This window comes from Wasmannia auropunctata, unplaced genomic scaffold, assembly GCF_000956235.1.
Source record: "Wasmannia auropunctata unplaced genomic scaffold, wasmannia.A_1.0 LD335343.1, whole genome shotgun sequence".
NCBI classification, from domain to species: Eukaryota; Metazoa; Arthropoda; class Insecta; order Hymenoptera; family Formicidae; genus Wasmannia; species Wasmannia auropunctata.
The window spans coordinates 46,619-71,691 of NW_012027547.1; the positions used below are offsets into that span (position 1 = coordinate 46,619).

The 25,073-nt window shown below is 45.3% G+C and overlaps 1 protein-coding gene across 1 annotated transcript in view; it reads right to left on the minus strand.

The window, feature by feature from the left end:
• LOC105457200 (neurogenic protein mastermind) overlaps nucleotides 1-25,073 on the minus strand; it is a 180,213-nt gene that overhangs the window by 30,199 nt on the left and 124,941 nt on the right. Inside the window, 4 exon segments of the mRNA XM_011701723.1 lie at nucleotides 19,367-20,072; nucleotides 20,107-20,149; nucleotides 20,152-20,229; nucleotides 20,323-21,139. Of these exon segments, the coding sequence (XP_011700025.1) occupies nucleotides 19,367-20,072; nucleotides 20,107-20,149; nucleotides 20,152-20,229; nucleotides 20,323-21,139 (1,644 nt within the window).

Genomic DNA, 25,073 nt, shown 5'->3' on the forward strand with positions numbered 1-25,073 from the left:
AGGAAGAGTCATCGTCACCTACTAAAAATCACTGAGCAACAAGAACGAGATATAAGACGTCCGGATTACGGTCGTATCGCCGCGGCAACGCAAGAACGGCACCGTCAACAGCGAAATATTTCGAGCAAGTAGGTCGTAAGAACTCCTAATTAAACGTCCGAAAATACGCCCGGTGCGGGTATTTCGGGATAGAGCGGTGCGTGTACGACGACGAAAAGATGTCGGGTTCATTGCACGCCGACCGCGCGCGGCCGGCCGGCGCGGCGGTAAATGTCTAGCGAGATTCGCTTCGTCACCGACGACGTAAACGCGAAGATACGATCTGTGCAGCGATTTCTGCGGCGTGTATTAAAACGGCGCGAAGCAACCTCGGCGGCGTATTGTAAAGTAACGCGGTCTCGCGGAATCTCGGTTTCTATCTCATCCGGACGACACACGATTTCACTGTGAGCGTCTCTTCGCACGTTTAATCGCGATCGGAATCTCACGTTCGATACGACACGACGTATCACGAAAGTAAAATGTGTATAGCCGGACGAGACCGCACGACCGCCGCGAGAAGAGGCGCGATAGCGAAAATGAAATAAGTAGCACGTGTTTTTATACACGGTGACACAGCCTAGTTTTCTCGTGTGAGCGCGCACAGTCCAGAAAATCTCGTGTAATTATGTACATTTACAGAGCTGCGGTAGACGAGCTGCGATCTTATCGAATCGGCGTTTCGGCGACTCGCTCGAATCTCAATTCGAACTCGTATCTCATGTGCTTAAGGAACGGTGTAAATGAAATTTCGTTAACGGCATACTTGAGTCTTTGCCAAGAAAAGCTCGTTTCTCGAACATATCTCAAAGTTACGCACGCAAATCCGTCGCATTACACGGCATGCACATTTATTTGATTAATAATACCTCCAAGTTCAACATGTGATTATATAGAAATATTTTCATGTCAAGAGTCGAAACAACATTATTTAATATAATTACAAAGACTATGTCGTATTCTTCGCAGTGACAAATCCAGATCTATTAAAAATTAGACAAAAGATTAAACTGCAGATAAAATTACGACGTAAGTCAGAAACGTTCGTAAAGCAACGTAGTAAAAATGTGTAGTTGAGAGACGAAATCGAAGGGGTTTGTTTCGCCGCAAAAGTTCCCTTAACTTTTCCCAAGAACGCAATCTGCAGTTTCCGCAAATTCTCAAAAAGTTTTGATCGTATTTATTATTTGCATAATATCAAACAGAATTTTCTACACGCGCCTCCGCGAGAACTCCATACACGTCTTTTCTATTAAATATAAACTGCGAATTCTCGTTTCTTGCGCGACGCGCACGACATTTCCGTTGCCTATCCTTCTTAAGCCTACGTCAACGCTTCCGCGGATTCCAAGTTCATGACAGTCCTAACACATATATTTCTCCGAGCGTGATAAATCGCCACGTGTAATCAATTGCGCGTACGGCGGTATATACGCAATAAAATATGGCGATATACAGAGAAACGTGCGGAATGAATTGCCGGGGAAATAAATTCAGTTCCGGCTCTGGATCGATGAATTATTCGAAAATGTGCACTATGCAACCGTTGAACGCAGAAACGCCATCTCGTTTGGAGAATTAATTATGTTTAAAAGACGGGCATTATATACATCGCATGATTTCCCGTGCGGCTCATTACGGTATGGTTTGATACCGCGGCAAGGCCGCGCATTGCGATTTCGTAATTGCGTCCGCCGTTGGCGGATTACGCCAACTTCGAGCCTTTCTCGAGCGCAGGATCAATTTATATTTACGCGATAAAGCCTCGCGTAAATAGGCGAGGCGGAGTGGCATGAGGATGTTCGGCAAGCACGGCATGTATATGTATATTCGATATAAGACGCGATCGAGGCGAATCAATACGTTTGTACATTACGTGCGCGTATTAATTTTTCTTCCAATATCCGCTGATAATTGTGTGTATTCGAGGACCAAAATAAAGTCGAATCTGTGCTACCACGAACTATACGTTCGACTCTTTCTCTCTCTCTGTGTCGCGTGCTAAACAATACACGTTAAAACGTTGCTCCGCAACGCCAACGTCGTGTAGCGTTGTTTGATGATCGTACACAGCGTTCGCAATGAACACAATGTAGGGGCGCTGTCTTATTTAGAACTTGAAGCGAAAGCTTCGTCGGTGTACAAAACCTTGCCACGCGACCCCACGTGGGACGATCGCCAACTTATCGAACGATATCTCTCTGGCGTAGCAGTACTACTCACAGCCATTAGCAAAATGAAAGCTGCACCGACTAAGCCTAACTTATGACTTTAATTATCGCGCGGCCATTACGCGCCGTTGTGTTTGCCGTTGACGTCGGCCTCTTTTCATAAAGCTGCGAGACTTATGGTACTCCGCGACTACTAAAGAGTCGATTACGCAGAACCGCAAATTTTTATTGCGAAGCGTGACTTTTAACATATATAAGGACAAGTAAAACTCGAGGATGGAAAATTACGCGAGTAAGGATGAAAAAGGCAAACTCCCTCCATCCGTTGAACGGAACTCGGCAACCATTGCTGCAATACGGAGATGTCGGCATTTTAATTGAAAACGTTATCCGCGATACGAGAGCCGACCGCCTCTTTCTCTCTCTCTCTCTCTCCCCTCGGTAACTAACATTTCACGCTTCGCTCATTCCTTTCTACTCTGTTAACGCGTTGATAAGAACGAATCGCTGATCGCTTTTAATTAATCAGCTTAGTCGGCTTTTAATTAATCACCTCAGTCGCCTGAATTTGGTACACTTACACAAATTAAACTCTAAAGTGCGTATTCTTTGATGAGTTTGAAAAAACGAGAGTGAATTTTATTAGATGCGTTACTTTCTTATAAACTTTATATTTTCAATATTAAACGTCTTAATGCTATCGAAATAAATGGGAGATGATAAAAATTCTACGATGTAATCTTTAATCTGAGAACAGTCGATTTTTACATTCTAGTAACGAGAATTCTGCAAATCCAAGTGTGTGTACTGTAGTCACTTTTTATGCATTTACGAGTGTTATATTTTTAAATATTTTATCTGTGTTTTACATAGTTAAATGCATATTTTTTACACGCTTAATTTTACAATAATATGTGTAAGCGTGTAAAAAATATGCATTTAACTGTGTAAAACACAGATAAATGTATAAAAATATAGCACGCGTAAAAAGTGACTATAGATTTACACATTTGGATATGTAGTGAAGTTACACAGTAGTAGTTTTCTTTACTGATCGAAAATCCATATCTATTTCTTCAAATTTCCCCCGTTTTTAAAAAATATTGAATAAATCTACATATGTAATGATTTCTAATATACTAATAAATTGTAGAACCATTTAATTCAATTATATATGATATATAATTAATATAATAATGACTTTTAATTGGGGTGCAAAAATCATCTCAGGTAATCGTTTATGTGATAAAAAAAACTAGATGACTATTTTTAGGTTAACCATTCAATGATAAATAAAATATTTCGATGCGAAACATATACGAAACATATACGCTCTTGTTTATCGTTTAAACATTTATTTCTTTCTTCGTCGTGGTTATTAAATTCATGTTTTCCCTATGCATTACGACAAGTTATACCGTTAATCACACATCGCGCAATATTTCCACGGAATTTCGTTTCGACTTTAATATTTGTTAGAGCAAGAGGGGCGATAGGCGGGGATGCGGCAAGAAGGGGGTGCAGAGAGACAGCCGGAGAGGTGGATACCAGCGCGCCCCGTGAGTCGTTTTAAAATACATCTGGGAGACGGCGTTGCTTTCGGAGGAAACGAGGAGCTTTACGCGCGACGGAATGGCTCTCGCGGAGTATATGACTGCGAGATGAACGACGGGACGTGAGATAGACGGGAAGGGAGGAGAAGGGCGCGTCGAGTAGATAGGTAGGCAGGCATGAGAGAACGAACGGCAGGAGAGACCGGACGTAAAGGGAGATGCATTGTTTACAGTAATGAAGGCGTAAATAAGTGATGAGCCGAGCGACGCATCGATCTCGCGCTCGGCGGGTCCTGCCTCCGGCTCGCTACGGCACTGTCCCCTCAGCAAATTCACCCCCTCGTGCCTCATCACCCCCGTTCCATCCGCCCTAGAAAGTCTACGGAGACTCGGGAAGGGAGAGGAGGGATGTAATGTTTTACCGCCCTACGCTCTCGGTTTAATAGCCTCCTTTCTGATGTCATCCAGCAAATGGCAGAAGCGGCGTATGCTTTTCCAAAATTACGATTAGAATCAGTTTTATTATCCCACCGCGAAAACCGAGCGATTTAATTCGAATAATAAATAAAAATACATGGTTATCGCGAAGATCAATAATAAAACAATCTTTTATCATCTGAATATTATATAGTATAGCTGATCCCTCATAGATGTTCATACGATACATGTAATATTACATTTTGATGTATATATGTCAAACATTTTCATTTATCCCTGTCATACGATGTCCATCTAACGGCGTATCGTCGATATAATTTACGCGACTAGCCCCCTCGAGCGCAAGTAGTACAGCCAGCGTATGGGCAGACGGACCGAAATAATAGTATATACACGTAGAAAGAATGCATGAAAATATCGCGATGACGATCCAATTGCGCAAAGATCGTAGATATGCTATTACGATAATACCCTACATATATGGCACATCTGTTCAATCCAATTGCGAGCGATCAGCCGCGGCATATACATATATTTATTAAAAAGAAAAAAACCGCTTTTTGTAAATACATTATACGCGATGTCAAGAAATATGAACTGAATAATAATACAACATAATCGATGCAGGTAAAGTTTTATATACGAGACGAAATATTTCTGGCGTGTATATCCTCGTATATACGCGCAAAGCGTAAAATAAAAAAGAACAATATCTGTTCAATATTTTTCACGTAGACAGGAATAATTATTATTTTCGTTATAATTGTGCTGACGTAATATCATCGCTCTCGCGTGCGCACACCGGGGGAGGGGAGCGGGCAGGAGTGATTCGTTGAAAAACTCCGAAAATACCAGCATGCCGGATTTTACAAGCGACGCCGGGTCAACGTTACCGTCGCTGTGCCGATCGATTTATCCGCGGGTCCGCGCGCGTCTCGCGAACATATTTACTCGATTAAAAGCGCTCACTCGGCACATACTCCGCATGCACGTTTTTAATCTGCTCTCGACGTATCGGAACCTGTCGCGCGCGCGCGCACGTTTGCGCGCTCCGCCGCCGTAACGACGAGCCGCGCCACGAGTGTAACTTCCGTCGTTCTCGCGAATAAACGGACGCGACACGATAGACAGATGGACGGACGTACGGTCCACACGTGTGTCTCTACCGCGAAGTGAAATTAACATTGAATAAGAGCCTCGGCGCGCGCTTTATGCTTCATTGAATCGGCCATAAACTCGCCCGCGTAACGCGTAGCACGTCTTGTTTTTCCGCGCGCGCATTTGCGCCTCGCAAGCGCGTGTAACCTGTCAAGACAGTTTACTGTCGTTATGAAAAAAAGAGTGAGAAAGAGAGAGAGAGAAAAATGTTTGGAAAAAAACGAGGAAGATGGAAAGGTGACTTTGAACGCGCGCGACTGTTTAAACGGTACGCGATTAGAATGAATATGTCGATGGCACGACAGATCCACTTCACTTAAGTCAACTCCCGCGAAACGGAGTTGAAAAATAAGTAAATAATAATACTTATATAATATAATACAGTTAAAAATATATAGATATTGCTGTATCCGGCGGAGCTGTAAGCGCGATTGCGCCAAGGACGCCAGCAAGCAAACATCAAAGTGACAGTGAATTATGGCCAATACTGTCTTAATAGCCGCGATAAAAACTATACTATTGCTGTCATTGGGCCATATGCGTGCGCATTCAAATGATTTCCCTCTCTTCCTTCTCACCTCCCCCCCTTTTGGCGTCCTTATATATTCTGCGAAGAAAGATTTGTTCCACTTTATAATTTATATGCGAGCTACCTTGACTCAATTCCGACAAATAATTGCGGAAACGTGAATCATCGTATTTTTCTTTAAAACTCTGCGGCGAGTAACGATCGATGGCTACTCAATCGCAAGGTGATAACAACAATAACAGAAGAATTCTTACAAATTAAAGTAAAAATATTTCCCTTATCTCTCCGAGATTTTCGAGTTTCAACCTTCCGTAGAGATAAAGTTTTGTAAGATGTTACGATTTCTCTCCTTGATTTCCCAACGACACGATAATTCCACTCAATTTTTTTTTTTTTACCCGAGACACGTATTCAGCATAGTGAAACATAAGGGTATCGAAAGCAAGATGTAGTAATATACACATAGTAGAACATTATTAGTAGAAGTATCGCGCCGCGCAAAGCGTATCGTGCATGCGAGAATGACCACCAAAGAGATCAGCATTGAATCGAGCTTACGTCACGTTCCATACGGGAAGACAGTCATCGGTATCATCGGGAGCATCTCGTCGCCGCGCCGTTCGCCACGCCTAATTATCATATCTTCGTGCGCCGCGTTATACGAGGAGCGCGCGTGTGGATATCGGAAGGCTAGCCGAAGAAGCACTGCGCGCTTATTAAACAGAAATTGACGCTTCTATTACGAGCAATAATCTTATCCAAATGCGCTACTGACGTCACGGTACAATACTACTGGAAGGTATAGATAATTATTAAACGGCAAAGAATCAGGGCAGGAACAAATTATTCAGAGGAAAATTAAATAACTAAGTAAATTAAACCAAGTAAGAGTGTAACGTAATTATTATCTAATTGTTGCTTCTATTTGAAATGATGAGTGCAATTTCTGTTCACCCGTCTCGTTGTGTTTTTTCGCTCCTTGTTTACTGCGAAGACTGTCGCCAAGCAGTATTGCACAACACGTGCATGCGAAACCAATCACCTTTCAGTTTATTCCGCAAATTCTTAATCAGCGATCCGTTAGTATTTGAAAATTTATCAAAATCTTTTATAATATTACAGATACAAAATAGATACGGATTTTCTTCCGATAATGCTGACAATGCTTGACGCATATCATTGTCTAAATTCTATCTTATATATTCTATATAATTATTGACAGATCATAATTAAGCATTCATAATTAAATTTTAATGAATTTCATTTCGAGTCTACCATCTAACAGTTGAATGAATCGATTAGAAGGATTTAAATGTACCACAATATTTATTAAAAATAATATTAATTACTACTAATTAATAAAAGATTTAGCTTTAGGCTAGTACTTCAAAATCTCGATTTAAAAAACATTAATTACGAATCGTAATTCAACAGTGAGTGGTCATTGACATTTCTTAGCTGACGAGTGATCTACGAGTGATCATCAGCCTAGAGGGAAAGAGGCGAACAGTTAGCGCGAGAATGAAGTCGAAACGCGTGCGCGGGAGTTTGCCGTGTCATCGAGAAGGAATTAGTAGCTACCGCGTTAAAAATAGCGGTGGCGGTGGCGGCGAAATGATTCTGCTGCCGGCGGTGGAACGGGGAAGGGGAGAGGGAAAAGGGACGAAGAGGGAGTGCCACGAGAGCAGCGTCGAACTAAATTCTTGATTTACAAGTGGAGCGGAAGTGACTATCGCACAAAGCCGTGACTCGCGGCGTCTCTAATGCACTCGTAAACGAATTTTATCGTCGCCACGGTTACGCAGCCAAACCAGCTGGAGAGCGCTTGTTGTCGCGAGCGGAAAATATATAAGAGTGGTCCCAACCGGTGGGATCTCCTCTGCGTAGTAGGTGCCACAATTTGATGACCACACTGTGTATCTATTAAGACGTTACTTCGACCCACATTGCGATAAACACGCGGACGCGCGTAAAATCTGGATCTTTTCTCGTGCACGGTCGAGAATCGAAGTACGAGAATGGAACGTTGCTAGCAAGGATGGAAATAGTATGTTTACATCATATAGTCTAGAATAGAATAATCCATAATAAGGATGTTAGTATAGAATTAATCCAAAAATCCACTGTATGAATTATCATTATGATATAATTCTTCGAGAATTTAAGGATATTTGAACTGTATCATATATCTGTTTAAAAAAAAACCGATGAAAAAATCACAAAAAAATTAATCGAAACTTTACGAAAAATTTGGTCGTGATTGTACTCTGAAACCAACGACAAAAAAATAAAACAATGAATAATTTGGCTTATGTGTGCGATGGCTTGTGTAGCGCAATAATCATATTTTGCTACAATTTTAGGCAAATAACTTTTACATGAGTAAGTGAATTCAAAAGAACTTTACCACAAATATTTATTAGAATATTAGTATATATAAGAAATTTGATATAATTCGTAACGCTACTTTCTTGTCAAATTTACAAATAAATATTACAAAACACGAATTTACACAAGAATCAATGCAAGTTAAAAAAAATTAAATGTCTTTTAAACCAATGAGAGATTTGTGTTTAAATCTCACACAGATAATAATGGAACAATTTACGAAATGTTTATATTTTTGGCAACGCTTTGAGACATGATGTGACACCCAGCCTTAGAAACGAAAACCAAATTATCCGTATCATTAATAACTACGCTCTAAATTTATCCAAGAAAACATCTCTATTATCCATTCTCGTGCGCGCAGATTTATACGTCGGGGAGTGCGTGCGCCGTTGCAGAGGGGCGCCTTCCCGATCGAAAGAACGCGTTTACAAGCGTGGCATTCCATGTTGGTCGGAGCCCCGAGTTATTTGCAGTCGGTTGCGATTGCACCCGGATCGTGGCCTCTTTTTGCGCCAAGAGACGACGGGAACCAGAAGGCATCGAACGAACGAACGAACGAACGAGATGGTAGGCGCTCCGAAGAGAGGAAATCTTATCGTTTTGAGTGGCGATCGGGACATCTCGAATCGACTCGAAAGTTAGTCAAAAGCTTCCTGTCACATCGAGGAATCGGTGAACGTGTGCGCTCCGATAGCGAAATCGGACTGGAGTCACACATGATTCCCGTATTCGGAGACCGAGATATGAAGAAATCATAAACAAGGGACTTATAGGGTGTAATTATCCGTGTTTATTGAATCACGAAGCCCCTCTCTCTCTCTTTCTCTCTCGAGGCTCCAAAAGCGTTCGAGCGCGTTTAAAGGCAACGCGCGACATTAATACGTAGCCGACCTATCTTTAGAGACGAGCTAATCTCGGTCCGCGAGGAAAGAAGAAAACACGGCGCGATCGGGACGTATACATCGTGCGCGCGGGAGTCTGACCGCACACGCGGTTGTTCTTCTTAACGATCCCGCATGCGGCGTATGGAAAAAAATACGCGACTTCGGCAGAAAGAGAAGAGAGGAGGGGGGGGAGCGCGGTCGGAGAGTGGGAGGACTCTCTGGAAGACGGATCGCGATTTAGGAGCGTCGTCGCCGCCGCCGCCGGCTCACAGCCTCGCCGCCGACCAGCTCTACTATTTTTGAGAGATGTTTATCTGGCCTGGATCAAATATATAGTTATGAGTTCCAGAAGGCGCTCGATAGTTCTCCGAAGAGGTCACTATTGGCCGCCGTTGCCGCCACCGCCGCCGTCGCCGCCGCCGCTCTGCGGAACGCCGCACCAAAAATACGCGTGCTTGCGGTCGGGCTACTTGTCGACGCGTTCGTTCGGCTCTACCGCGATATCCTCGGCGACGTGCCAGAGCCGAGCGACGGGCCGGGGATAGCGATGGCGCCCGATATCCTCGCGCGTTCAACGTCTTCGCTTGGAAAAAGGGAGACGCGAGAGTCCGAAAAGTCATTCTCTCCGAGAGAAATTCGAAAGAATCCGGAGATCGGATCCGGAATTAGGATGCGCCTTATGAGGAAACGTCAAAGATAAAAAAAATTTGGCAAAGACAAATCTTCAATTAAACGTAGAATCACTGATCAGTTTGTATCACTGACGTGTTCATTTTGTATGTGACATCGCCAGATTATACGGTCTGTAATCTTGTACATGTAAACGAAGCATAATACGTGTTGCCCAAAGATTGCGAGCAAGGTAAGCGGGGCGCCGTCGTCGCGCTGGAAGATATATTCAAGAGGAAGCAAACGTCCGACGCCACTGGACACGTGCAGCTCGGCTACATCGTTTGTCTTGCGGACTTTGTTAGCCTTGTTACATATGAGAGCGATGTGTACTTCAGAATATCGTCGAGCCGGACGAAAATACTCGCTGACGCTTCGTAGTTTCGATAAAAGATGCAAAAGATCCAACGAGCATGATGCTGTCTTCGAACTGTTTTTGTTTTGCATCTTATATATATATATATATATATATTGTGTGTGTGTGTGTGTGTGTGTGTGTGTGTGTTTGTATAAAATACATTCTGTGAGTCGAATTTATTTGAAATATATATATATATTTCGAATAGATTTGACTTTCACAGAATTTCAATCAGAATTAATTGTACGAAGGCAATAAACGGTACGAAAAAAATAAAAAATTACGTGCAATAAAATTGTACTTAATAAAAAAAATAAGAAAAAACACCAGCATTATTCTCGAGTGGATCTTAATCTTCTTGGATCGTACATGTTAGGAGAACCGTCGTGATTTATAATCCCCCCGAAATTGCGCGGTGTGCATCGACAACGGTATCATTCTCGACAGGACGTTGGCCAAGGAACACGTGCACTCGTTTGTACACCAAACAAGCGTACTGACATCCTCGGTAATTTCCGCGAGTCATAGTTCGCCGCCGCGCGGATTAACATACATAACATGCCCGTGTGTAAACGCAAGTCACGCCGTATTCGATAGATATTCCGCCCGGTAATTCTCGATAATCTCGCGGACGTTATCATCGCGTCGAGCTTTATCGCGGCCGACCTACTCGCCCGCGGATTTCGCTCGTAGAATAAAAAACGAGTTCGCGTAAAAAAAAGTCGCGGGCGGACGCGCGCGCGCGAGCGTAGATGGCGAATTCCTCGCGAATTCCTCGGGCGACTCGCTCGCTCTCGCGAGACAATCGCTTGAGCACGCGCGCGGAGCCGCGCCGGTATAGTTGCACTTGCGCGGTGTCACGGTCGAGTTAAAATTAGCAAGTCAACCGGATTCGCGCGTCGGATGGACGGGAGAGGCGCAGCGCCGTGGCGAGAACGAGCACCGAGCTGCGGTGCTGGACGCCTAGCGCGACGAAACAATGACGACGCTCACACGCTCTCGCGGTCGCGTCGTTGCGCTCGCGCGTCCCGTGTGCACGCGTGCTCCTCCGCGCGGCTGCTCACGTCCTTGCCGCGGGCAAGATAGCTATATTCGCGCGCACCGACGATGACGAGCTTTCGTTACGTCAATCCGAGGATGACGATCGACGCCGTGCGCGCGTCACTAGATCGGCTCGTAAGATCGTTACATATGGATCGAATTGACAGCCACCACTCAAGTTTGCATTTTCGCCTTTTTTTTTTAGTATCAAAAGAGAGAGATCATTCGCGTACGTCTAAGAAGAAGGCACAGCCTTGGCCATAAATCTAAAGCAATCTCATCAATCAATATATGTATAAAACAATCAATATTTTTTTTTTGCATTTTCTTGAAAAAGACGCCAAAGGAGGCTCAACAATATATTAAAAATATTGAAATTGTTATAAAAATAAGTATTAATCTCCAATAAAATTGTCTTTTCATTTATTTTTCATTAGATATAGAACGCTTACGTCAATTTGTGAGGGTGGTTTATAGTCAAGCATATTTATATATCCCATAAGGCTAAATTTACATTAACGTGAAAATAAGGAAGATAAGCATTGAAAAAAAAAGATAATTGATAGATACTCAGAATGCACGCAAAAGAGACGCTTATTTTTCTGGAATTCGCGTGTTTTTACTGTCTGCAGCTAATTACTCGCATAATGCGTAGACTCGATGACATCTGTCCCTGAGTACGATTATGTGTACCGAGAGCGTTTTTTTTTACGCTGCTAATTGTTCGCGGATTCGAGCGAAATGACATGCATGCAGGGAGATTATTATTATGCAAGCGGAACAGGTTGGGCATCATCGTTATTTGTATCTCGTTAATAACGGGGGGGATATATCCCCTAGGAGAGCGAGGCATATATTCGTCGAATTTCATTTCTCGCGCAAAATTGAACTGCGTTCGAAAACAGAGATTAATATGGTTTTTTCATGTGTGGATACAAAAATAATGAATCCCCCAACAATATTTTTCGGTCATTTCCGAATACGGCGCTCGAGCGGACGGCGATATAACGTATGGATGATTTCGTAAATACACGTAAAACTAATTTTCATTCGCGTTCACGTTTCGCAAAATCCTATCCAAAGGTTTTGCGTCAAAAATTTTTCGCGGAGGATGCACTTTCGTGAGCGTGCATTTTTCCCGTATATGTTTCCCTCCGATCGCTTGAAAACGGCTTATAAACACCCGTTTCGTTCGGGCAAGCGGGAAACAGACCTGTATATGTACATGGAACCGGCGGCGCGCGCGATGTAGGTTGCGAACGGAGGGACGGCGGATATCGATTTCAGCGCGGTATGCACGAAGCATTGTGGAATGTGCCTTGTACATTATGCCGGATCGCGACGGTGCGGTGTGTGTGCGAACGGCGCGGCGCGGCTACAACCGTCGCTTGTATATGCCGTGACGCGCGGAAATCGACGAGCGCGCGTCAGTAAAATCACACAGGCTGCTCGCCAAGACGCTGTACAGCCGCGTACGTGACGTACGAGCAAAGTGTATTAACTATAATCGGTGCGCGCGAACCACAATTTTTGTAAAACGGAGATCAAAGCGAGTATAAATAATTCGCATTCTAGCATCGAGTCGTTGTTGCGTCTACCGAGAAGTCCTCGCGATTTTATTTTAATAAATCGATTTTAATTTTAATAAATTGAATGACCTTTTTTGCTGCAACAGTGGGCTATACACACATTTTGTAACAACAGAAAAAATGAGCTCTAAAAATTAAAGAGATGAGCTTTAAAGTTTATTTTCTCTGTTTTTATAAAATATTATAAAACGTGACAGCAGAGCTCATTGTTGCAGCAGCCCTTCAATTAACAAACTTAATTTTAATAAATTTTAATAAAAATGTTAATAATAAAAAAATAATAAATAATAATGCCAGAGCTTTTCTATTTTTTTTCTGTTTACTCCGGCAATAAATTATTCGTAAGATTGCATATAGACGTTATAAAAACAAGTAAATATAGATCGATGTGTGACCATCACAATAAATAATGATTGTTTTTATCAAGTTGGATCATTATAATATTTTTCTATAAATTTCTGTACATTAGGTATTCGTTTTTTACAAATTACACACCGATTACTTGTCGATCTTGTAGTTTCAAGCTAAAGTTAGAATAATTAATATTTAATTTAATATTAATAATGATCAGATCTCGGATCGAAGGTGCAACGGTGTAACCTGCCTACCCATACGTGTGACGTATGCGTGCGTTCGCTACAGGAAAATGCGCGTTCACCGATTACGACTGTGGAAGCGTTTAACGCGATTAGGAATTGCGCAGCTTGCGGCGAGGCGACGCGACGGCAATTCGCTCGTCGCAATTTGCAACGACGCGACGCGACGCGAGGCAGCGATTACGCGGCCGATGTGCGTCCTTCTTCGATAAGAGCGCGGCGTTAATTTATGTACCTACGCCACCACGCCATTCACGATTTATCGTAACCGCTTGTCGTCGCGCAACGAGAACGCCGATTTTCCCCGAGAGCGTTGCGTTAAACACACCGCGGGTATCTGCCGGGCACGCGGCGGGAGAATATACGTTATTTGCACGGATACGTAATGCACACGCTGTTGGCTGCATGATTAAACGAGGCGACGCGCGAAGGAGCGAGCGGAGGCCGAAAGCGATAAAGTATACAAAAGCGCGCGCGAGCGGTTAAAAGTCAATTGTACGTTTTCGTCAAATTAACAGCGTCCCGTGGGCGGGCATATTCGTTTGTGCGTCGAATAATATGAGGTATTCCGGCGCGCGCGAAAATCGGCCCGACGACGGACGAGTGCTGTTTCATTATCGAATCACGTTTCAAGTGGTACGCGGGCGGTATAGAAACAAATTGAGAACAACGTTACACTCGTCAAACGACGGCGCGCTGCACAGCGTTCCACAGCTCGCGTCATCGCGCGCGCGCGGTACGATGTGTAAATATGTGTATATCCGCTAGCTGGGAAAATACGAGGGATACCTATACATCGATGTACAACGCAACATTTTTTTTTATCGACAGGCATAGCGAGGATCGTGAATCGATGCCTATAGATATTTCATCGCGACTTGCACGGCAAAAAAAAAACAGCCAGCAGTCAACGATTAAAGTGTCTTGCTCAGCAAAAGCAAGACCACTAAAATGCTAATTTAAAGTGAATTCACATTGTCGAACTAAATTTCAAGCCAAACTCAAGACGAGCTTCGAGCCGAATTTCTTCACAAGATTCGATTCGATAATTAACGTAAACGCACATTCGAAGCTCACGATCGAGATTCGGCTCGAGTGTTTAGCTCAATAATGTGCCTCCACCTTTACGACGCGCGCCGTCGATTGTGCGACAATAGCGGCGAAGAATGGCAGGAGCGTGGACTTTGTACAGGGTCAAGATGAAGGTCACGCGACAAAAGGAAGCGATATCCTTGTTGGGCTCATTATGGTATGTAGATTGACTTTTTCGTTGGCATCGATAACCCTGCCGTCGTAGAGCCCGCGCATATCTCACCGATCGTTTCGATGGACGGAATGGACGACGCCGGCGGAAAAGATGTCAACGTGGAGACAAAGGAGGAGGAAGAAGAAGAATGAGAAGGCGCGCGCGCGCGCACGCTCGCGCACGCTCGCGTGCATGCAACGATTATCATTCGAATGCGCGGCGCGACTCTGCTCTTTGGCGCCCCGAAACGCGCCTCGAAATCGGGTAATTTGAATATTTCGCCAATTAAGCCGCGGACGCTGTTTTACATAGGTGAGACCGGGGTTATTAACCGCATGCGATCGACCCGCTTTATTTCGACAGCGAATCATCCACCGCTGATCTGCATTCGTAACAGTGCTACCTGAATTGTTGCTCGGTCAACATTTGAGCAACATAATATCGACCCTTATAGAAACTTAATACTGGAAGGTAATGATTAATTACTTATTTCGAAAGTATTATTTTGAGTTCGGCACTGAACAGCAGTGGTTTTAATATTCAAACCGAGTAATTTGCAGTATTAAATTTGTAAGGGACGAATATAAGAATTTATCGCGCGACGATATATAATACGCGATAACGCCAGGAGAAATCGCTTCGGAATTCACGAGATAGAAACACAGCAATTGGACGATATGACTTAAATGAGAAGTTACTTAATCAGCGGAATTAGTAGTTCCCGCTAACATTTTGACCAACTTTTACCTCATCATAAACTTGTATACGAGCTCAGGAAGGGGAGGGGGGCGGGGAGGGTAGCGACGGGCAAACGGGATGGCGTACCCTCCCCCAGGTTACGCCAGTGTTTTCATCTGCGTGAAATTCCCGGCATAGCTCGCGATACGAAGAAGATTCCGCGAAATCCATTCCACGCGTTATTCTTCTCCTTCGCACGGGGGAAGATTCGGCGGGACGATCGACATGTAGAGCGGAGAGCCCGTTGTTTTCCTCTTTCGAATTCGAGCGACGGACGCGCATCGAAATGCGCCACTGATTACACGACGCCCGGTGGTAACGAGCGATCCGCGCGGTAATAAATTCTTATTGAACATTCGCGCGTTTGTTTGCAACGCTATACCATTCTCGATTCCCGTAATTAGCGGTAAATTAATATTCGCTGCGAGAGCGCGTACGCGTGATTGAATGTTTCGAAAACCCGCTTAACGCCCATAAACATACACGTACCCTTTACGCCAAATGAGGGGGAGGAGAGGAGAGGAAGCGGGGCTACGGGGACAAGGGGGTGGGAGTACGGGGGGGAGCAATGCTTCGCAAATCGTATCGATCGCGTCATATTTACCGAATGAGTTTTACGAATTACATCCGTGGCACGTTTGATTTGCACGGCATTTCGATACACGTTGACCCCCGTCCTCCCCCCCCCCCCGCCCTTCCTTCCCTATCATCCAACCGACGATAGTCGGTGTCGCTTTTCACCGGTATAAATTTGTACATTGCATATCCGACGTGACACATAAATAAAGAATTATCTCGTCAGTTGCGTTAAACGAGCGATATTACAGCTTTATATGTGCAATATATAGTAGCGACGGTTAAATGGTACCGAGTGTAGTTCGAATTCTTAATTAAATCCCGGTTATCGCGTTTAAATTCTGCGGCAATTTCATTTCATTCTCTGGATTGTGCGTCCGAGAGAAGAAATTTGTCGGTGCGATTGCCGACTTCGAGGTGTAACCCGACGTCGCGGGCTCGGGTAACAATTCCGAGGTGATAAGCGAGCGGACGAGCGGTCCCCGTCCGTCTCGATGGACTTCCGTCCCGATAACGTCGCCTCGATTCGGAGGGTCCGAGGCCGACATAAGAGGTGACACGAAAAGAACGTGGGAAAATCGGTGTCGGGGTATGTAAATCGATCGCGCAAGTCGTGGGTCCTGGAAGCAAAATCTCGGTTTCCGGACTATGGCCGCGTTGACACGTTGACACGTGTAAAAGAAGTTCTCGCGGTATAAGAGAAGAGTGTGTGTGTATGTGTGTGTATGCGCGCGCGCGGTAAGATTGACGCTGAGAGCGTGAAAAAAATCGCCGATTTGAATCTAGCTTACATCGCGTTCGCGATTACGGTTTCGATATTCAGAGGGTGATTTTGTCGGACGCGAAGAGATTTCAACATCAATATCCGTTTATCTTTCCTCTCTATTTTTTTTACGAGTCTCGATAAAATATCTCGATGTCGAGGCGAATGCCTATCGATCCGCATTGACAGTCACGCGGAGAGCGATCCATGATTCCGAGCCCCTCCGAGAATGATTAATTATAACCGCGCGGTATAGCGCGCTGATCCCATTATCGTATCGTAACAGCAAATCTCTGCCAATCGCGGGAATTCCGTAAATCATATTCACGTCAAAGTAATGTCAATGACGTTGATTACGCGGCCGTGATATTTCCGTGAGCGCGAGATTGCGCGCGTACCGATTCGGGGTTAGGGATTGACAAAGTCAAACCGTGGCCGCGCAAGAGTGAAAATGCGCGTACAGAATCGAGCGAGGAAAGGCATAAGATGCCCTATACAGACTGCGACGAGGGGTGAGAGAATGGTGGACCTTCGGTTAAGGAGAGACGAGGGGGAGGCGTCATTCGCCTCCTCCGACGCATTGAGATGCAAATACGCGCCGCCTAACGTGATTTACGAGGAAGGAGCGTGCTCGAGCGAGCGACCGAGGAGCGCTTCCGAGTCCAAATCCGTTCGAGCAGATAAGATCTGTCCGAGCGCAGCCGCCACAATGGACCCAGGGATTTTATAGCGGCAGGTATTCGCGCGCGGCGCGGCGTCGAGGAACGGCCACGTTTTCTCTCGGTCAGCAAGTTCTTCCCCTGGGATCGACGGTAAAAGGGGTCGCGGCTGATCCTGCGAGTTTCTGCGACCCGACAGAGAGAGAAATTCGCGAATTGCGGTTCGTTCTGAATCTTTTGCGGACTCTGCGAGATTAACATCGTTACCTGCGCCGGAATCGATAGTAAAAGTAAATCTCGAATTAATTAAATTAACTTGTTAGCTGTTATTAAGTCTAGTCGGATAAATAAACACAAAAAGGACGATAGCTAGTGGGAGGAAGTTCGAATATCGAGTTCGATTATCACGTCAGCTTCTCCCCAACAATTGGCTCCCATTGTTTATATAGGGAGATACGTTCGCGTGGACATCTCCGTTGACAGTTTTATTCAGAGAGAACCTCCCTTCATCGACAACGTTGCGAATTGAATCGCGCCGGGCCCTTATGTAATTCAGCGCGGCGACGAGCATATCGACGAGCGCGGCGGATCCTTTTCATTCGCGTCCAGGTGAAATCCTTTGTACGAACGAACGGACGTACGGGGGCTACCTCATCGCCGACGCGACGCTGGCGTCACGTGCGTATTGTCACGAGCGCAGCCCCGCGACTACCACTACGGAGCGTATTGACGCGGATTGCAGGCGCAGGTTAAATCGAGCAGACGGCGGCGGCGGCGGCGGCGGCGGCGTCGCGACGCCGGCTGTGCGCGGTCGCGCAACCCTTCGCTGTCCACCTCCCCAACTCCCCCAACGCCGTCCGGAAGCGTCGGCGCGGAGGGATAGAGAGAGAAGGAGAAAGATAAGAGGGAGAGGGCGGGAGAGAGAGCGAGATAGAGGATGGGGGAGCGGGGATGGTGGACTCTGGCGAGAGGGAAAATTTACAAAGAGGACCGCCACCGCCACCGCCGCCGCCGCTGGGAGGAACGAGACTACTTGTTGCGCGTCGCGGCGCCCCCGTGACGCCGTGGTGCTCCCTTCCACCCCTCCCACCCCCGTATCACCGCGTTTCATCGACGACCAACAGCGTCGCTACCGCCGCCATCCCCTTCGACGCCGCCGCCGCCGCCGCCGCCGCCGCCGCTGCCACCACCACCGCCGCCGTCGCCAACGATGCCCCGCGCGATGTCGAGGACAAAAATAGACGCGTCGTCGCAGCGCAACAGATATCACTCGGCTCGAGCTCGAGTAGCTCTCTCGGTTGCTTCGTCGCTCGTTTTGATCACGATAGCGGCGATTGGAAACGGTCGTCATCTGATCGAGAAAAGTCGCTATGTCGAAACTTAGAAGCTCGCGATACGAAATCCATCCACGTTGAGGAAGACAAATATTCCGTTCAGCTTCGCATTAACTTGAGGGAATTTTATCCGCTTTATTAGAGATCAACGGTGTACTTTGTTTATATTCCGTAATGATTGAAAACAGAAAAGATATGGCCCGAATAAACTTTTATAAAACACGATGTACATTTCACGTGCGGTTGTTTACACAGCTTTGGCCATAAGTATAAACCCTCTCCATAAATCGACGTGAACGATCTAACAAAAATAAATTAAAAAACAGTTTTATTGAAAAATAATATCTATTTTCATAACAATTTTAATATTTTGTTCTCCTTTGACTTCTATTATTTTTCTTTCAAAGAAAATGCAATAAATTGAGGGTACTTTATAATTATGGCTTACGCTGTACATCATTACATAAGTACATAGTTAATTTGAGATTGATATAATTAGACAACGCGATTTGTAATACAACGAAAATTTTTTACTTTCAAATACCGAGATACAAAGCGCAAAAATAACTTGGAACACATATGTCGTTCGTTTTTGAAAGAATCGATTTCATATATAAAAAGTTACTTCACTTACCTGTATCTGGTTACCGATGTGCAGCTGCTGCGCTTGATTGATCTGCAAGGTGGAAGTACCGGGTCCGGAAGGAGGTCTCGGCGGCGTGGAGGTCGTGTTGAAGGGTCCCTGCGAACCGGTTTGATTAGGTCCACCTCCTTGCGATCCTCTCGGCGGCAAAGGATAACCCGGGCTACCGTGATTCGGCATCGAACCCGGACTACCATACGGCGAGTATTGTTGCTTGTAACCGCCGCTGGGCCCCAACATGCCGGGCTTGCCGCCCGTTGCAGTCGGCTGGGGCCTCTTCATGTCCGTGAGGCCCGCAGCGAACTGGGTCTGCGAGCTGACGAACATATCGTTGGTCTGTTGACTCTGGAAGGTCGGAGTGCCATTATTCTTGTGGTACGAGCCGGTCCCAGTGGCCGTGGCCTGATTCTGTCCACCGGTCGGCCCGGTGCTGCCGGGACTACCGAGGTAATCGGAAGCGCCGCCGAATTGAGGAAACTCAGCGTAAGGGGATCTCGCGGCGGGGCCGCGCACCGCGGCGGCCGCCGCGGCCGCCGTGGGATTGAATCCGCCCAAGCCCAATTGCTGGCTCTTGTGCTGATGCTGTTCGGCCATCTGCTTGAGCGTCTGCGCCGCTGGGCTCATTTCGGATTTGAAGTCCAGCCCGGAGTAAGTAAGTCGAGCGGGTGAATATTGCGAGGAACCGAGAGCACCCGGGCTCGAGTTAGCCGGCATCGCGTTACCGTTGTTACCGCCGACGTTGTTACCGTTGACGCCGTTGTTCGCGCCGTTGGCATGCTGCTGCTGTTGTTGTTGTTGCTGCTGCTGATGAATCGCGTCCTTGTCATCCTCGATCTTGATCTGCCCGTTATTCGTCGGCATGCCATTATTGTTATTACCGCCATTGTTGTTATTAGCGGCGGCGGCAGCGGCTGCATGGGCAGCCGCTGTCACGGCGTTGTTCGCCAGCGTGTCAACGCTCTTATCCTCGTATCCGAAGTCCTTCATGAAATCCGAATGTAAGTCCGATATCTCGGAGATGAGATCCTTGAACGCGTCCGACGCCATGATCTCGTCGCTGGTGTCGTCGTTCATAAACTCGGAGAAGCCGGGGAAACCGGCGCCGTTCGCCGCGGCGTCCTTTTCGAGCGCCGCGGCGCATTGTTCCAGGTCGACGAACTCGTTGTCGGGTTCCTGTTTACATTCGACTAGGTTACCAATGTCAACGCAACCGATTCCCCCACTGCCCCCAGTGCCACCGGCGCCGCCGCCACCACCTGCGCCGGGCACGCCAGGACCTCCGGGGCCGCTGCCGTTTCCAGGCTGCGGTCTGGACGCGGCCGATGCGGACGTGTCCGTACCGGGCTTCGGCGAGGATGACGCGTTTAAGAGATCGCTCTTCACCGACGCATTCGTCAGCGCTTTTACCGTTACGTTCGTAGAGATTGCTTGCGCCTGCGAGTTATTCGCCGCCGACGTCGTGAACTCCAGTTGCTGGACGATCTGAACCTGAAACTTGGTGAGGCCTTCGTTCCCGTCACTACCGCCGCCGCCGCCGCCACCGCCACCGGGCGCCGGACCCGTCGAGTTCGCGCCGTTCCCCGGTTGGTGCTGGCCGTGGCCGTGATGCGGCCCGCCGCCACCACCGCCGCCCGGACCCTGCTGATGCTGATGCTGCCCCTGCGTGCATTGCAGCTTGACCGGCGGTTCGCCGAAACCGCCATCGCCACTAGCACCCCCGGCTGGCTCCAACTCCTCGGTCGTCCTCTTGAGGAATTTCGGTTGCTGAAACAGGAAGAAGGAGAGAATCGTAAATTGTCGGTGAAAAACCTCCCGAAAAAAAAAACAATCAACATTAACATAATCTGCCAGCAATAACAATTCTTAAGAGCTATATATATTCGCTGTGCCATTATCTCAATCCTATCAATATTCCATAATTTTTATTATTTTACCTATCAATAGCTTCAGCCGGTAGTATTGATCTACCTTTCGATCAGGTCGGAGTGATCTTTTAAAAGACTACCGCTTTTTTCCGCCGCTCTGTTGCTTGACGACCGAACCGCGAGCGATTCGAGGTATTTAACTCGTCGCTTCGGTGTCGCCGAGCTCGATTCCATCCAGCTTTTTCTGTGATTAACCCAAGCAGTTTCTCACCGTGTCTGTCAATACCCGCGACGCTTTTTCAGCCGCTGTCTTTATACGGATCCGCCGACGGAAGGGCCGCCCGCGGAGGGGCCGTTTTGTTTCGCGAAGCGCCCGGATCCTGGGCCGCGGCTCGTAAATCTCGAGCAAATCGTCTATACCGAGTCAAAAGAGTCGACGGCACGTGACTCCATGCGCACGATGAATCCAAATATTCATACATCGAAAATGCACACTATTTACTCTTTTATTTATATTACCATATTAAGTCTCAATAACGCTTTACGCTTAAAACTCATCGTGTTTTATCAGCGTCGAACAAAAACTGATAATTTTCACAACTGATTACTATAGAAGACACGGTTAAAATAATTATTAATTACGTAATCATTGCAAGATTGATTATTAGTTAATTAATAAATAGTAATCATATAACACAAAACATTATGCGTTGTCTTTACATTGGCGCTAGTACAATATGTTAATATACATTAATTCACATTGAATTAATTATAATTAAAAATGTAATAATTTTCTAATAAAAGGTTGCTGAAACTTATCGATAACAAAGACTTGATATCGATAAGAATAATTAACTATTTTTATTATTAATTATTAATTATTTAATAATGATTATTATCAATATTGTAGCATTTTATTTTAAATTTCGTTTCATATAATAATTTATGAAAGCTGGACAAATATTTTCCGCAAAATTATTAATAATATTTAACAGACTATATTAGCCTAATAAATCTTGGATAAATTTCGGTAATACGCAACCGCAATATCGCAAATGATTTCTAATGGAAGTATCTCGAATAATCAAAATATGGCAGAAAAAAATTCGAGACAATTATCACCGGATTTCAAAGACGAATTCGCTTAGGGGGGCCGCACGAGCTATCCTCTCGCCGGCGGGGATTTCTGCGAGAGCTTCAAGTCGACGACCCTGTTTTCGACCGGGTAAACAAATTCACGGTAGCGGCGCCGGTAAGAGGAGGAGCAGGAGGAGGAGGAGGAGGAGAGGGAGAAAGAAGGAATTGGAAAAAGTTTTTCCAGGGTGCGGTCGCGAGAAACGCTTCTCCACCGATGTATATACACACATGTATACGTGTACGCACGAGCGCACGGTTGCGCGCGCGTCGGTGTGTATCTATACATTTGTCATGATTTGAACCGGGATAACCCTCCCCGGTTTCATCCCAAAATCGATAATACGTATTACCCTCTAATAGAGAATCGGGCGCTCTACGCGAGTCTCTCTCCCCCTGCGTTCTCCACCGCGCCCCCTGCTGCTCGCCTCGCCATCCCTCCGGTTCCACCTGGCCCGAGAGAGAGAGAGAGGGGGGGGGGAGATAGCTCGAATAATCTTGCGTCTTTCGCAGATGTAATACGATATTCCGTCAGCCTTCTCTATCCGCAGCAGCATCTTCCCGCCAATCGCGTGCCTGCCGCCACTCGCCATCCTAAAGGTAAATGGCGTTTCTTCTTAGGTCCCCGGCAACCGTGGGCCGTCCTCCCCTTTTACGTTTCGCGAAACGAAGTATATTATAGTGGGCATAAAGGGAAATGAATTCTCCCATCGCAACCGTCATTGACGACGAATGTAAGACTCTCTCAGAGTACGATATCAAGAAGAATCTCGCAGATACGCCGCGAGAGCGCCAGATCGATCGCGGATTTACCATCATTTTTGCGTTTAAAAGTCCATCAAAGTGTTCTTTAAGATTAATGATTATAGCTATTGATCCAAAGTACAGGTTCATTTAACCTAGAAATAGTCAGGATAAACGTGAGGATGATTTTTACATCTCAGTGAACGAGAAAATAAAGTCAATTATTGTCAATCACAGTATGTGATTGAGAATCACATCTATTTAATTTTTTTATAATTGCTTTTTTTAGAAAACATTGAATAAACCTATATATAGCCTTGGCCACAAAATACCCTTAATTTATTATATTTTCTTGGAAAAGATAATAAAAACCAAAGAGGGACTAATAAAATAACGTGGTCAAAAGAACGTTTTAAGTATTAAAACTGTTAAAAATAACTATTATTTTTTCTATAAAACTTTTTTAATTTATTTTTCATTAGATATAGTATAGAACGTTCCTACATCAATTTGTGGAGATGCTTCATACCTATGTGGTCAAGGTTATACGTAATGATAAATACTCAAATACTAATAAATTATATATCAATAACATGCAATATAATTAATATGACTTTTAATTGGAGTATAAAAAATTTCCCAGATGATCGCAAAAAAAAAACTATGTCACTATGCCGGAATTCCTTTTGCGTATTTTTGCTCTTTTCTAATGCAGGTTCCTTTTTAAGTTTAACCTCAGCACGAATGTCGTCTAAGTGTCACGCCGAGCATTAATCTTTTACGCGCGCCCGATCATATAACGTTATATCGGGGGGCACGTAAAAGGCACGCATGCAAGTCGCAACGGATGCGAGGCGATGGAAAAAGGCTTCTCGGTTAGAGAAAGATCCCCGCGCGGCGCTATCGCGAAGCAATTTCATAGGACGAAAGTCGTATGTGTGTGTGTGTGTGTGTGTATCGAGGGGGTTGGCAGATAACGGCGTGGCCCGCGCGCCCCCGTTCGCGTCAATATTGCACTCCACTCGCTCTTTCCTCTGTCTCCTTCCACGCAAGCCGCTCCGAGGTAAAAAATGAATAAATGAAAACAAGAAAGACTTTAAACTACTCCCGCTTCCGCGCCGTCCTTCTCCGCCGAACTAATTACTGTCTCTCTGACAGTCGCGCTATTTGCAGCCGTGCGAAAATACGAGACCTTTTTTCCTTCCGATTCGACGCTGGTCAAAGGTTTTATTAGCAAATTAAAACGCTGCGCCGTCTGTGTCAAAAATGTACGTTAATGCGATAATGATAAACAGTACGTTTCCGCTCGTGGTAGCGTAAAATGGCAAAATTGCGCGATCTACTTTATACAGTAATCACGCATGACATTTCCAGCTGCAACGCAAGGGAGGTAAACCATCGATCGCGAAGGAAATTTGTTTTTGAATTCGAGGATCTATTATCGCGTCTTGATTAAGATACGAGTATAAATACGAGCAATGTGCACACTTTTTTGATCGGACAAAGAGAGAAAATCTTAATGCATCCGTACACATTTTTAAATTTATTTTAATGTAAACGTAAATATGTCTCTATAACCTCGACACTTGTCATTCTGCGTAACATTATTATTATGCTTCTTAACTCGATATGTATGTTATACGTTAATCGGCGGTGTATGAAATCTTCGTCGTCAAGCGCGATATAACGCGCGTTCGTAGACAGCCTTATCTCGTGATTTCAATATATCTTATCTGGTTTCGCGAAGATAAATCGAGCGTCACCTGAGTAATTTCGTAAAGCGCGAATCTGTTGTCGAATAACAATAATAATAATAATTTCAGACATTTATTTCGGCTTGTTTGTGTTTGCCCCTTCTCTTCGTTTGCTACCAATAAATCGCTATCAATAAATTTTCGCGCAATCAATTGATCATTCGGCGATTAGAAAGTAATACGCAAACACGAGAATCGGGA